The 15,486-nt window shown below is 42.6% G+C and overlaps 1 protein-coding gene across 1 annotated transcript in view; it reads right to left on the reverse strand.

Moving 5' to 3' along the window:
- Positions 1–9,529: 9,529 nt before the first annotated feature.
- The window catches only part of LOC123749860 (basic proline-rich protein-like), a 48,020-nt gene continuing 42,063 nt past the window's right edge, over positions 9,530–15,486 (reverse strand). Inside the window, exon 4 of the mRNA XM_069322042.1 lies at positions 9,530–11,911. Within this exon, the coding sequence (XP_069178143.1) occupies positions 11,067–11,911 (845 nt within the window). The 3' untranslated portion in view covers positions 9,530–11,066. The remainder of the gene's footprint in view (positions 11,912–15,486) is intronic.

Genomic DNA, 15,486 nt, shown 5'->3' on the forward strand with positions numbered 1-15,486 from the left:
AACAAACAACACAGAAATCATCGATAGATACAGCAATAGTAGGCGGTTTGACAACTGTGAGGCACTACACATCAAAAAGTCTACACCAGCAATCAGCAGTCAATTAATGCACAACTATATTCTACCCACTTCAAGACTCCGTACCAATATAGAAGCATCAAGAGGAAGTATGGGCCAATAGGCCCTTTGCAGTTACTTCCATTCTTCCCTCTCATTTATCCAATTAATACCCAATGTTCCGTGTTCTGTCTTGTGTTGGTCAAAAGTTTGTTCACCTCATCCAAAACTGTTGCAACATATCACCTCACCCAAATGCGAGCATATAAGACAAGCTGTTTAAGTGTTTAGCATAAGTAAAACTCTGTTTAGTGTTTTCAGGTTACAGTTGTGTGTGTGTAAACTAAAGTCTTTGAAAATGTAATAAGTTATTACGAAACGCGTTCAAGCGTCGCGTCAGACTAGAAATAAAAATGAATTTTGGAGAATTCCCTGAGTTTTTTTGATGAAGAGAGTGCTAAAATATATGAAATTGGGAAGAGTTTACAGTACCCGAAGATGTTTTTGGGTTACTCGTTGGCCAAGCTAAACGAACATTGTATAATCACGTCCCCGAAGCGAAACCAGAAATTAGAAACTCATTGGTGGTACCTTATGCGGTGGGACTTGAAAAACTTTCCCCAGTTTTTAAGAACCTTAATACTAATTTGGTGTTCACTAATAGCACGATAAATTGTAATTAAAACAAAAAATCCCGGTACAGCAGGTCGTGTGTATTCGATTCCCTGCAATGATTGAGTCTGTGTACCTCGGACAAACAGGAAAATCCTTGCAATTGCGTTTGTCACAATATGCTTATAATATTAGAACTGCCCAAACGTCTAGTGCATTGTCTCTACACGCAAGTTTGTGTGTTCACACTATTAATTGGAATGGAGCAAAGAGCATTACCAATTGCAATGGTTTCGTGGAGGGGAATTTGATTGAGTCTGCCCTAATCAGTGTCCAAATCTTCTCAATGTTAGTACTGGTATGTACAAACTTGACCCATTTTTAAGTAACAATATTGCACAACAGTTTAAGAAAAAACTCTGATAGAGAGGTTACAATGTCTCATTACAATATTATAATCATATGTATGTGTGTTCAATGAGGTTTTTCTTTAATCTTATTCTCTGACCGCTTAATCCTTCTGACTATTCTACAATAATCTATACCTGTTTTTGGGTAATTCTTTCCCCGAGGATGGGTGGTCATGTTCCAGTTGTTCGCCTGTACCCTTCCTTTGTTTTTCTCAAGTCAGTCTGGTGTTGACTCCGGTTTTGATCGGCCGAAACGTTCATCTTCCTTTCCCATTTCCATTAGTATATTTTGGTAGCAGTCTTTCTTGTAAACATATATTGTGGAATATGACCGAAAGGGTAAGAGTAATGATTCTAACACGAATCTTCTCAATATTTCTAATGTTTTTCTTCACTGTCGAGGGTAATTGAAAAATTAACTCTCCAAAGTTCGTTTTCACACTTTATTAATGGTCTGACGCCTAGAAGCTTCTCGCAAGACACTTACATTTTCCAAGACAATTTTACATATTCTGTTTCATGCTTATACTCGTTTTTGGATGAGGTGATAGGGCACAAATCAATGGGTAAAGTCAATTGTACGTACTCTGATAAAACGATTGGGGTGAGATGATAAAACAGAGAACACGAATCAATGGGTACATTATGTGTTTTTATCTTCTTGCTTCTGTGTTGGTTCGGGGTCTTGAAGTGGGTAGAATGTAATTATGTGTTAATTGGGTGTTGATTGCTGGTGCTCACTTTTTGATGTGTAGGGCCTCGCTGATGTCGAGTCTCCTGCTATCGCTGTATCTATCGATTATTTCTGTGATGCTTGTTAAGATTTCTCTGGTGATGGGCTGGTTGGGTGAGGAGATTATATGTTCCTTGATGGAGCCCTGTTGTTTGTGCATTGTTAATTGTCTAGAAAGAGACGTTGTTGTCTTGCCTATATACTGAAATCTGTGGGGCTGACAGTCCCCAAGTGGGCATGTGAAGGCATAGACGACGTTGGTTTCTTTCAATGCGTTCTGTTCGGTGTCAGGAGAGTTCTTCATGAGTAGGTTGGCCGTTTCCTTATTTTTATCGTAAATTGTCAATTGTATTTTCTGATTTTTGTCTGTGGGGATAACGTTCCTATTAATAACTTTATTTCAGGACACTTTCCTCCATTTATGATCAGTCGAAAAAAAGTTCCTGTAAACAGTCTAATAGCGGGTACAAGTGTTGTGTTAGTTGACTCTTCAGAGGTTGCATGGCGTTTCACCTTTCTGTTAATGACGTCTTCAACATTAACCGTTAGAGCAGCCATTGTTGACTAGGACCTGCCTTACCCCTACAGAGTTCTTCGTCGACCTGCTTCCAACCAGAGCTGTGAGTGAGAGCACGGTCGACGTAAGCGTTAACAACACTCCTCTTGTACCTGTCTGGGCAGTCTTTATTGGCATTAAGACACATTCCTATGTTCGTTTCCATAGTGTAGACAGCAGTGTGGAAATCACCATTCCTTTCCATGACTGATACATCTAGAAAGGGAAACTTCCCATTACTCTCCATCTTGTATGTGAAACTTAACACCTAATTTTGCTCGAATGCCTCCTTCAGCTGCGCCAAATGTCTGATAAATGACGCTTTTAAGCGTCAGACCATAAATAAGATGTGAAAATGAGCTTTGGAGAGTTAATTTTTAAATTACACTCGACAGTGAAGGAAAACATAAGAAATATTGAGAAGATTCGTGTTAGAATCATTAATCTTTTACCCTTTTGGTCATATTCAACAACATATACTACTATATATATATAGCCCCCTTCTTCCAGCCAGAGGTGGTATATATATATATATATATATATATATATATATATATATATATATATATATATATATATATATATATATATATATATATATATATAACTGAAAACTCACACCCCCAGAAGTGACTCGAACCCATACTGCCAGGAGCAACGCAACTGGAATGTACAGGACGCTTTAATCCACTTGACCATCACGACCGGACAAAAGGAAGTGATAGCCGAAGGTATTTGAATCTCTTCCCCGCCGGCACTCGGATTTTAATCTTGGGCATAGCATTTTATCAAATCACCTCAATCTTTGGGGCACACGTGAGTAACACAAATGCGAACAAGCCTGAATGTCGCATTTGTGTTCCTCACGTGTGCCCCAAAGAATGAGGTGATTTGATAAAATGCTATGCCCAAGATTACCATCCGAGTGCCGGCGGGGAAGTGGTTCAAATACCTTCGGCTATCACTTCCTTTTGTCCAGTCGTGATGGTCAAGCGGATTAAGGCGTCCTGTACATACCAGTTGCGTTGTTCCTGGCAGTATGGGTTCAAGTCACTTCTGGGGTGTGAGTTTTCAGTTGCATGTAGTCCTGGGGACCATTCAGGCTTGTTCGCATATATATATATATATATATATATATATATATATATATATATATATATATATATATATATATATATATATATATATATATATATATATATATATATATATATATATATATATGTCGTACCTAGTAGCCAGAACTCACTTTTTGCCCTATTATGCAAGGCCCGATTTGCCTAATAAGCCAAGTTTTCCTGAATTAATATATTTTTTCTAATTTTTTTCTTATGAAATGATAAAGCTACCCATTTCATTATGTATGAGGTCAATTTTTTTTTATTGGAGTTAAAATTAACGTAGATATATGACCGAACCTAACCAACCCTACCTAACCTAACCTAACCTATCTTTATAGGTTAGGTTTGGTTAGGTAGCCGAAAAAGTTAGGTTAGGTTAGGTTAGGTTAGGTAGGTTAGGTAGTCGAAAAACAATTAATTCATGAAAACTTGGCTTATTAGGCAAATCTGGCCTTGCATAGTAGGCTGAGAAGTGCGTTCTGGCTACTAGGTACGACATATATATATATATATATATATATATATATATATATATATATATATATATATAGCTTTTAGTTCTTAGATAACATTTCGCCATGTAGGATTTTATCAGACGTGTGACTGATGCCCCGTGTCAGTGTGAATCAAGTGGAAGCCCGAGGGAGCAATGAGGTCGAGAGTTACACCTACACACGATGAAGCTGCCGCCTCTAACACCTTCAGGTGTACATAATAATAATAAGCAACATTTGCATAGGTACCTTCTCATCCGCCTCCCAGCGGGATGATCTCTGATCACATCACTTTAGATTTAGAAACTTTATTCCTAGCTAATTAATATATGTGACAGCTGAATACAGCATTATGCAATACATGCAATAGTGTACCATCATATGACACGGTACATACAAGAGTGTACCATATGAACACATGACCCTGGAACATACAAGAGTGTACCATATGAACACATGACCCTGGTACATACAAGAGTGTACCATATGAACACATGACCCTGGTACATACAAGAGTGTACCATATGAACACATGACCCTGGTACATACAAGAGTGTACCATATGAACACATGACCCTGGTACATAAAGAAACAAATCATTAACATATAAATATGATTGTACTGAGGTTCTAGGTTGTCTCCACTACCTGTTTAGGTCGTCTACGGACCCGGGCATGACAGCGTCCTCAACATGCAGTGTAGTGCTCACATTACTCAAAGTAACGCAGACGTGGCATTACTAACAACAGGGTGTCCAGCGCAGCAGCTCCCCACAGTAGTCAACAATCCCTGGGAATCTTTGTTTACATCTATCAGCTGTTGTCTAATTTTGCGGAGGCATTATTTAGCGAACGTCCCTGACGACATAAACACAACAGCCGCATGATTTAAAGCCTGCCATATTTACCCCTTATGACCTTCCAGTATTTACCATACTACAGACAGCGACCTTGAAATCAATGCTGAAATTCAGTAGAAGGCGTCACTGAAACCTAATGAGGAAAGTCAGTAAATGGAAATTTCATCCTCGTAAAGAAAACAAAATTGGAAATGTTTTGCATAACCAGAAACGTTCGATCCGAAGAATCCGACTTAGCCTCCTGAGGCCGATGTAAAGACAACGTCAGTTTTATTTTGTTTTTACTAGTGAGTCGGATTTTTAACTGATCGATTCCGTAAAAAAAAAATACATTTTAGGTGAGATGAGGAAGTGGTGAATGATACCTGACTCGGGGTTTAATAGGGGGTAAATATATAAATAAAAATTCAAATCAATTTAATAAGGGTAAATAGTCTCCCAAACCTGGGAGAATTGCCTCCAATTAGGTAGAAGTGGTTTCTCTCTATGGACAACGACACGCTTTGGTATGCAGTGTTGCTGGGGGCGGTGGTGTAAGGTATATATCACGCTGGCTGTGTCCAGTGTGTTGCTGGGTGTGGCGTTGTGAGGTATGTATCACGCTGGCTGTGTCCAGTGTGATACACACACATACTCTCTCTCTCTCTCTCTCTCTCTCTCTCTCTCTCTCTCTCTCTCTCTCTCTCTCTCTCTCTCTCTCTCTCTCTCTCTTTCTTTCTTTCTCTCTTTCTTTCTTTCTTTCTCTCTCTCTCTTTCTTTCTTTCTCTCTCTCTCTTTCTTTCTTTCTTTCTCTCTCTCTGTCTCTCTCTCTCTCTCTCTGTCTCTCTCTCTCTCTCTCTCTCTCTCTCTCTCTCTCTCTCTCTCTCTCTCTCTCTCTCTCTCTCTCTCTCTCTCTCTCTCTCTCTCTCTCTCTCTCTCTCTCTCTCTCTATCTCTCTCTCTCTCTCTCTATCTCTCTCTCTCTTTCTTTCTCTCTCTCTCTCTCTCTCTCTCTCTCTCTCTCTCTCTCTCTCTCTCTCTCTCTCTCTCTCTCTCTCTCTCTCTCTCTCTCTCTCTATCTCTCTCTCTCTCTCTCTATCTCTCTCTCTCTTTCTTTCTCTCTCTCTCTCTCTCTCTCTCTCTCTCTCTCTCTCTCTCTCTCTCTCTCTCTCTCTCTCTCTCTCTCTCTCTCTCTCTCTCTCTCTCTTTCTCTGGGTTGACCGATCCCAACCAGCCTATGACAGTCACCTTCCTCCCATGTATCATCTTGAACAGTTGAGTGAAACTATTCTCCAGTGTCTGACCTGTCACCTTGGACAAGAATCCGGCATCGCCCGAGTCTATCATCCCGTTCCCCATTCTCCACTCTTTCACAATCTCCCCTATTTCTTATATCACTTTCCTGTCTCCCCTATTTCTTATCTCTCTTATACTATTCTCCTCCCCCCTCCCCTCCCCTGTCTTCACGTCTTCCAAGAACAGCCTCCACAACTTTTCCTGCCACTCACCACTTACCTTACCCTTCACCCTTCCCAATCTTTCCTACCCTTCTCAACTTTTTCTTCCTTTGTTGACCAAAGCACACACTAGAAAGTGAAGGGACGACGACGTTTCTGTCCGTCCTGGACCATTCTCAAGTCGATTGTGATGAGGGAAGGAGGCGAAGGCATTAAATCGGCAAGAGAAAGGTGAGGAGAAGGAAATCTTAGAGGAAGAAAAAGCAAGGCAAAAGGTACGGAAGGTAAAGTGTAATAAAGGGGATAGTAATAGGAATAAGTAAGGGATCGTAAGAGAAATAAAGGGAAAGAAAGAGAAAGATAAATGGAAGGGTAAGCTTATGTTAAGTCACGTTTGTTAGAAAGTTTAGAGCATTTGAGTATATACTGTGAAAGGGAAGAGTCAGCAGCAACAAAGCCATGACTCAAGTTCATGTTGGGTATGTTGTGTATCAGAGACGATTCAACAAGACGGCGTCTGTGTAGAGTAGAGGCAGGAAAGATTATTTTGGAGGAGGACCAATCAATAGGATAATTAGGATAATAATCCCTAACATGACAGAAGAAAGCATTGTTTGTGTCTGCAGACTTCTTTTCTATTCCTTAAGTCTGTCATTAAGTGTACGGCGAGTTTCACCAAAGTATAGGAGAGGACAAGTCGAACAGGAAATAGAGTAGACACCAGCAGCATTAGAAGCAGGAGGGGCAGCGTGAACTAGATTGCTACGAAGTGTGTTAGTGTGTCGAAAGGCGAGCTTTATGTCAAGAAGACGAAAGGTATTAGTAAAAGTTTTGAGTTCAGTCATGAAGGGAAGGCAGAGCAGTACTACTAGAGTTCGAAGCAGGTTTAGGATGAAAGAAATTTCGTTTAGCTTGAGAATAGGCACGGTTGATAAAATGCAAAGGGTAACCAAGGCGAAGAGAATGATTTGTAGATAAAGGCAATTTAAGAACCAAGAAACTGAGGGTCGCTGATGCGAAGAGCGCGGAGGAAGAGAGAAACAAGGACACTTTTCTTAACAGAAGGAGAATGGTAGGAAAAGAAGTGAATGTACATACCACTATGCATGGGTTTGCGGTAGACAGAGAAAGAAAACCCGGACACAGCTGTGAACGTGAACGTCAAGAAAAGGAAGGAGGAGATTAGATTCCCATTCAACTTTAAAATGGACGGAAGGAGCCAGATTGTTAAGAGAGGAGAGGAAAGGCTGGAAAAGACTAAGGTCATGAGGCCATAAAGCAAAAATGTCATCAACATAGCGAAGCCAGAGAGAGGGACGAGTTTCAATAGAGGGGAAGAAGAACAGCTTCGAAGTATTCCATGTAGAACTTGGCAAGAACAAGGGAGAGAGGGGAAGCCATAGCGACACCGAAAGTTTGAGTGTAATATTTATCGTTGAAGGAGAAAGAATTAGAGTCAACACAGAGTCTAATGAGTTCGAGGAAAACGTCAGTGGGAAGCCGGAGAGGAAGAAGACCCTCTGACGCCTTCTCTCTAAGGAAAGAAAGAACGTCATCGAGGGGAACATTAGAGACAAGAGAGTCGACATCAAGACTAAGCATCTTACAAGAGGGCTGCAGGCGCAGTCTTTCTATGAAGTTCTGAGAGTGACGAAGGTGGGCAGGAGAAAAATGTGCCAAGGTAAGGCGTCAGAGTTTTAGCGAGCTAGGAGGTAAGAGGATAGCCGACAGTCCCGTGAAGAAATAATAGGACGAAGAGGAACACCAGGTTTATGAATCTTAGGTAGACCATAGAAATAAGGAAGAGAAGGGCAGATGACACGGAAACGTTTAATGAGATCGAAGTCAGGAGGACAAAGACTAGAGAGCTGTCTTAGTTTGCAGTTAAAGGAAGTTTTAAGGCAATCCAAAAGATTAGAAGTCAGAGGGGCATATGTGCGGAAGTCAGAGAGCAAGACATCTGTTTTCCAGAGATAGTCCTCACGGTCAAGGACAACCACCGAATGGCCTTTGTCGGAAGGAAGGATAAGAATAGAGTTGTTAGATTTCAAGGAGGCAAGGGCAAGCTGGAAGCGACGAGGAAGGTGGTGATTTTTAGAAAACAAGCTGTCAAGAATGTCAGTGGCCCCTCTTAAGGCAGACAGGTCCGAAAGAGTACTAGAGTTAGAATTGACAAACTTATCAAAGGAACTAATGAGGTCCAAGCCAGCAGAGCAGGCCAGGGAAAGTAGCAAAAGAAAGACCAAGTCCGAGAAGGTCTTGCTGGTGCTTAGAAAGAGGGGAAGATGATTGGTAGCTCAGTCAGTGAGTATTTTGCCCAAGGACTGTTGGATACCAGGCGTTGAAGTTTGTTGTTGTGTAGTGTGGAGGAGTGGAGGGAAGAGGAGACGTGAGCAGTGTTGTGTAGTGCGGAGGAGTGGAGGGAAGAGGAGACGTGAGCAGTGTTGTGTAGTGCGGAGGAGTGGAGGGAAGAGGAGACGTGAGCAGTGTTGTGTAGTGTGGAGGAGTGGAGGGAAGAGGAGACGTGAGCAGTGTTGTGTAGTGTGGAGGAGTGGAGGGAAGAGGAGACGTGAGCAGTGGCAAATGCAATGGGAAGTAATATATTGTATTGATCACTGGGAAAAGAAGAAGACAGGAAGCGTTGAAAGCGTTTCCCTTCCTTTCACCACCTTCAGCTACTCTTCATCCCTTTCACTTCATCCATGTAGCCATTTTCGCTAAATACCATCACTTAATATACCAGATTCGGGTAAATTACCTTAAATGGAGTAAGAAAAGGAAACATTTAATAAGGCAGATTTATTTGGCATATTAAATGTTTCCTTCTTTTAATCCTGTAAGACATGCACCCGGATCTCTCTCTCTCCACGACCCCTTCCTCACTCTCCACCATCTTTTTTAATCTCTCTCCTCTCTCATCTCTTTCCTTATCCTCTCTCTCTCTCTCTCTTTCTATCTTCCCAGTTCGTCCTTCAGCATCTTCCACTCTATCTAACACTGTACGAGATGAATCTTTGTGAGGATAGGATTTTTCCTTATTTAGCGAGTTTGAAAATTAGTGGAATTTGTTATATAAAGAAAAAGGGAGACATGGGGCTGACCCACGACTACCCTATGTACTGCCCGAAACCCAGACCATTCACATTGCAAAGTTTTGATATGGCTATCCTTAAGCGTCTGGCCGCCTATTTCGTACAGACAGGCAGACAAATAGACATTCTCTCTTAAGGATATAGGTAATAAAACGCAGAGTTGTACATTCAGAAGTGTTTATTAAACCTACGGTTACAACCAGGGAGCACAACCAGCACTGTACACAGTCCAATCAGTCTTACTTTAACCTGATTCCCCTGAACATTGACCAATTCTATAACTTTTGCATTACTCCAGTGCTATAAAAAGACCAGCTTTGGCTTACTTCTTTAACACGGATTTTTTATTTACTAACACTAGACGTAAAGTGCATTCCAATTTGAAATGGAAATAATAGAGACAATTTCTTATTATGTGAGAACTGGGAAATTATGACATTATTACCCGAGGAGGAGTTCTTGGGTTGGACGTTAGACTTATTAACCTCTGGTTATTTAGGTCTCCACAATAGCTTTCTGACCAATCAACAAGTTTGGTGTTGGACTTAAAGCCTATCAACGTCTGGAGGGTTATTAAGGTCACCACATTTTAGCTCACTGACCAACAACCAAATACAGTTTAGAACAGAACTAAAGTGTACTCTCAGTGTGTACACACCGAGAAGGAGTGTACACCTCTCTGGATTTTCCTGTAATGACCGATGATTCATTACATTAGTTGAGTTATTGTTTTGATTGGATTATATTTGATTCATTTTGAGAAAACTTTTGTTAATGCTATGATCCCATTATTCATATAGTCAAGCCTGCAGCCAAAAAATGCTTATTATTTTATAAATATTAATTTTGAATTTGACAATAAACTCATTATGATTTTTTAATAAATTTTGTTATATCTAAATTTGTAATGAATAATTTTATTTTTATTCAAACAGAACTGCATATTTGAACTAATCCTGATGTAATATATGTTATTCAATATTGTCATTAATTTTTGTCAGGAGCGTCTGCATATAGGCCAAACTATTTTGTACAATCGTTTTAATATAAAATTTTGCAATATATATATGATATAATTTTTTCAATGACAGGGAAATTTTCTAATATTTTCAAAGGAAACCAAAATATTTGCATTTAATATTTTTTTTTATATAATTAATAAAGTATTCCATATAATTTTGTATGTAATTGTGCTTAAAAACCACAAAATATATGCTCATACTAAATTCAGGGCACGAGATGCTAACGCTTTGTGGCTATTTAACTTTGAATTAATTATATATTTATATAAATTTATGAGTATATAATCATTTTTTACATCTCCTATGGTACATATCTGTACAGTAATGTGAGGTGGGAAGCCTCCTGTAGCAGTCCTGTCGTCAGCTGTGGGTCGCCAGGAGTCAGAACTGTTGGAGGGGACCACAAGGCCTGCTGCTATAGTTCTCAGCTGCGACGTCGTCCTGCAGACGTCGACCTGCAGACGTCGTCCTGCAGGCGTCGTCCTGGTCAGTATCATTCCGGTGAGTAAGCCATGTCCATCAGGCGTCGTCCTCAGGCTAGGAGCTCTGCTGGCTTATTTGTTGGGCGTGTCGTAGAGGCCGGATGGGATCGCTGGCTTTTGGTAGTCATAACCCGGGACGGGCGGCTTGGGAGGCGTTGGGCGTGGAAGGGTAGAAGGCTTCAAGAAAGAAGAGTCATCGAGTAATGATGGCCTCTGAGGGGGCTGTGAGGGCCTGGGCGGGCGCGGTTGAAGAGGTCGGAGGGGCGACTGCGGCCCCACTGTGGGTGTCTGGATGAAGGGTGGACGGGTGGCGGGTGATGATGAAGGCCTGGAAAGGTTTGATGGTAGATGGACGAGTTGGGGTTGGCTGAGGCTGGTATGGCTGTTTGGGTGGGAAGGGGGTTGGTGGTTTCGCTGGACGAGATGGGGTTGGCGGAGGCTGGTATGGTTGTTGGGGTGTAATAGGCTTGAAGGTAGTTGGCGGTATCACCGGACGAGGTGGAGTTGGCGGAGGCTGGTATGGCTGTTTAGGTGGAATGGGTTGGAAGGGAGTTTGTGGTCTCGCAGGACGAGAAGGGGTTGGCGGAGGCTGGAATGGCTGTTGGGGTGTAAAGGGTTGGAATGGGGTTTGTGGTCTCGCTGGACGAGATGGGGTTGGCTGAGGCTGGAAGGGAGTTGGCGGTATCACGGGACGAGATGGGGTTGGCTGGATGAACGGTGGAGACTGAGGCGGCTGCTGAGGTTGGACAGGCTGGAAGGGAGTTGGTGGTCTCACCGGCCGAGATGGAGTTGGCCGAGGCTGGGATGGAACGCCAGGCCCAGGAGTCACCTGGTAGGGGCTGTCAGGAGGAACTATACCGATCTCTTTGTTGCGTTCGTAGAAGGACTGGGCTGTGGAGCAGTCGACCAGGTTCCACCAGCGGCAGGTGAAGTGCTCCTGGCTGAAGATGGTACCGTTGGGGCACAGCACCTTGGTGCCGGTGTCGAAGAGACAGATGTGGAACACCTGGCAGCGGGTCTCAGGGTCAGCGTAGTAACCTGCCGGGAGAGGAGACGCGTCAGGGAGGCGGAACAAGTGCAGGAAAGTGGTACATAATACGGAACAGGCTATCTATTGGCTGCATATATATCTATCGTGATGAATATAATATATAATAAATGTGAATATATTTATATATAATATATTATATAATATATATATATATAATATATATTATATATTGTGAATATAATAATAATAAATAAAATAACATATATATTATAAATTGTGAACCATCATAAACACGCATACAAAAATCTACAAGTCGGAGAAAATTATATAAAATTTAACTGGACTCTGCTTCACTGTGGTCTGCACCGTGAGTATACTGACACTGGCTGTACACTATGGTCTGCACCGTGAGTATACTGACACTGGCTGTACACTGTGGTCTGCACCGTGAGTATACTGACACTGGCTGTACACTGTGGTCTGCACCGTGAGTATACTGACACTGGCTGTACACTATGGTCTGCACCGTGAGTATACTGACACTGGCTGTAAACTATGGTCTGCACCGTGAGTATACTGACACTGGCTGTACACTATGGTCTGCACCGTGAGTATACTGACACTGGCTGTACACTATGGTCTGCACCGTGAGTATACTGACACTGGCTGTAAACTATGGTCTGCACCGTGAGTATACTGACACTGGCTGTACACTATGGTCTGCACCGTGAGTATACTGACACTGGCTGTAAACTATGGTCTGCACCGTGAGTATACTGACACTGGCTGTACACTATGGTCTGCACCGTGAGTATACTGACACTGGCTGTACACTATGGTCTGCACCGTGAGTATACTGACACTGGCTGTACACTATGGTCTGCACCGTGAGTATACTGACACTGGCTGTACACTATGGTCTGCACCGTGAGTATACTGACACTGGCTGAACACTATGGTCTGCATCGTGAGTATACTGACACTGGCTGTACACTATGGTCTGCACCGTGAGTATACTGACACTGGCTGTACACTATGGTCTGCACCGTGAGTATACTGACACTGGCTGTACACTATGGTCTGCACCGTGAGTATACTGACACTGGCTGTACACTATGGTCTGCACCGTGAGTATACTGACACTGGCTGTACACTATGGTCTGCACCGTGAGTATACTGACACTGGCTGTACACTATGGTCTGCACCGTGAGTATACTGACACTGGCTGTACACTATGGTCTGCACCGTGAGTATACTGACACTGGCTGTACACTATGGTCTGCACCGTGAGTATACTGACACTGGCTGTACACTATGGTCTGCACCGTGAGTATACTGACACTGGCTGTACACTATGGTCTGCACCGTGAGTATACTGACACTGGCTGTACACTATGGTCTGCACCGTGAGTATACTGACACTGGCTGTACACTATGGTCTGCACCGTGAGTATACTGACACTGGCTGTACACTATGGTCTGCACCGTGAGTATACTGACACTGGCTGTACACTATGGTCTGCACCGTGAGTATACTGACACTGGCTGTAAACTATGGTCTGCACCGTGAGTATACTGACACTGGCTGTACACTATGGTCTGCACCGTGAGTATACTGACACTGGCTGTACACTATGGTCTGCACCGTGAGTATACTGACACTGGCTGTAAACTATGGTCTGCACCGTGAGTATACTGACACTGGCTGTACACTATGGTCTGCACCGTGAGTATACTGACACTGGCTGTACACTATGGTCTGCACCGTGAGTATACTGACACTGGCTGTACACTATGGTCTGCACCGTGAGTATACTGACACTGGCTGTACACTATGGTCTGCACCGTGAGTATACTGACACTGGCTGTACACTATGGTCTGCACCGTGAGTATACTGACACTGGCTGTACACTATGGTCTGCACCGTGAGTATACTGACACTGGCTGTACACTATGGTCTGCACCGTGAGTATACTGACACTGGCTGTACACTATGGTCTGCACCGTGAGTATACTGACACTGGCTGTACACTATGGTCTGCACCGTGAGTATACTGACACTGGCTGTACACTATGGTCTGCACCGTGAGTATACTGACACTGGCTGTACACTATGGTCTGCACCGTGAGTATACTGACACTGGCTGTACACTATGGTCTGCACCGTGAGTATACTGACACTGGCTGTACACTATGGTCTGCACCGTGAGTATACTGACACTGGCTGTACACTATGGTCTGCACCGTGAGTATACTGACACTGGCTGTACACTATGGTCTGCACCGTGAGTATACTGACACTGGCTGTACACTATGGTCTGCACCGTGAGTATACTGACACTGGCTGTACACTATGGTCTGCACCGTGAGTATACTGACACTGGCTGTACACTATGGTCTGCACCGTGAGTATACTGACACTGGCTGTACACTATGGTCTGCACCGTGAGTATACTGACACTGGCTGTAAACTATGGTCTGCACCGTGAGTATGCTGACACTGGCTGTACACTGTAGAGTGTTACACTATGGATTGGTACACAGTCTCTTGCATTTGGTTTGGTTTACACACACGGGATACTTCGCATACTCGTGTGAGCGTCAGGAGCAGACGGTAAGCAAAGTTGCTTGGTCAGTGCTGACAACAACATCTCTGCCCAGAGGCTATGGTCGCCCGAGCTGTGGTCCAGCCCTAACCCTATTTGAGGTTAGATTCGCCCGAGCTGTGACCAATCCTTAACCACCTTCTGCTTAGATTTGTCCAAGCTGCGAACGACTCTAATGACGCATTTAACTATTTAAACGTACATATGTATTCGTAGTTAATTGTTATTAGTTTAAATGAAGAGTATTAATTTTATTTAATATAATTCCGTGTAAAGTTAGTCCTAGAAGAGGTTAAGTTACGCATTTAGGTCCTGTTGACACGTATTTGTATTTGCAGTAGGTGGGTACAACCTGTCCTCAGGCCTGGCATGGTAATGCAGCGGTCAACCATTCATTAATATTAGAGTATTGTGTATTAAAAATGGGTTTGTTCTCATATGTATATTAACTTTATTTTACATTAAAGTCTGTGAATAGTTAGTCGTAGGTGAGGTTAAGTGTTTAGGTTCTGTTGGCGATTATTTGTATTTGAAGTGCGTGGGTGAAGCATTTACAGCGTTGTGGTTCGAACAAAAGTCTTCAGCGAAGCACTTGTTCCGGAAGTGTGTGGCCTTCATCAGTTGTGTATATACCGGTTTTCATTCATAAGCAGGAGGTTTGGCGGGGTGCACGGAATGGAGTTTGGCTTTTGTTTATGAGGACGGGCTGTTACACACGACTCACAACTGATGACGTTCGAACACTTCTCGAACAGAGCTTCGCTGACGACTTTTGTTCGAACCACAACGCAGTAAATGCTTCTCACACGTACTATACATATAGAGATAATCGTCAATGGAACCTAATCACCTAACCTTACCTAATGCTTAAATATGCACAATATGCTAATATATAACAATATTAACTTTTATTTGAGACAATTCCTATTGTGAATGAAAAGCATGTTAAAATTTATGAATGCGTCTTTGGGGTCAACCGCTGGATGGAATGGAATTGGTTTAAGGACGGGTTGA

Source organism: Procambarus clarkii, chromosome 10, assembly GCF_040958095.1.
Source record: "Procambarus clarkii isolate CNS0578487 chromosome 10, FALCON_Pclarkii_2.0, whole genome shotgun sequence".
In the NCBI taxonomy this organism is placed as follows: domain Eukaryota; kingdom Metazoa; phylum Arthropoda; class Malacostraca; order Decapoda; family Cambaridae; genus Procambarus; species Procambarus clarkii.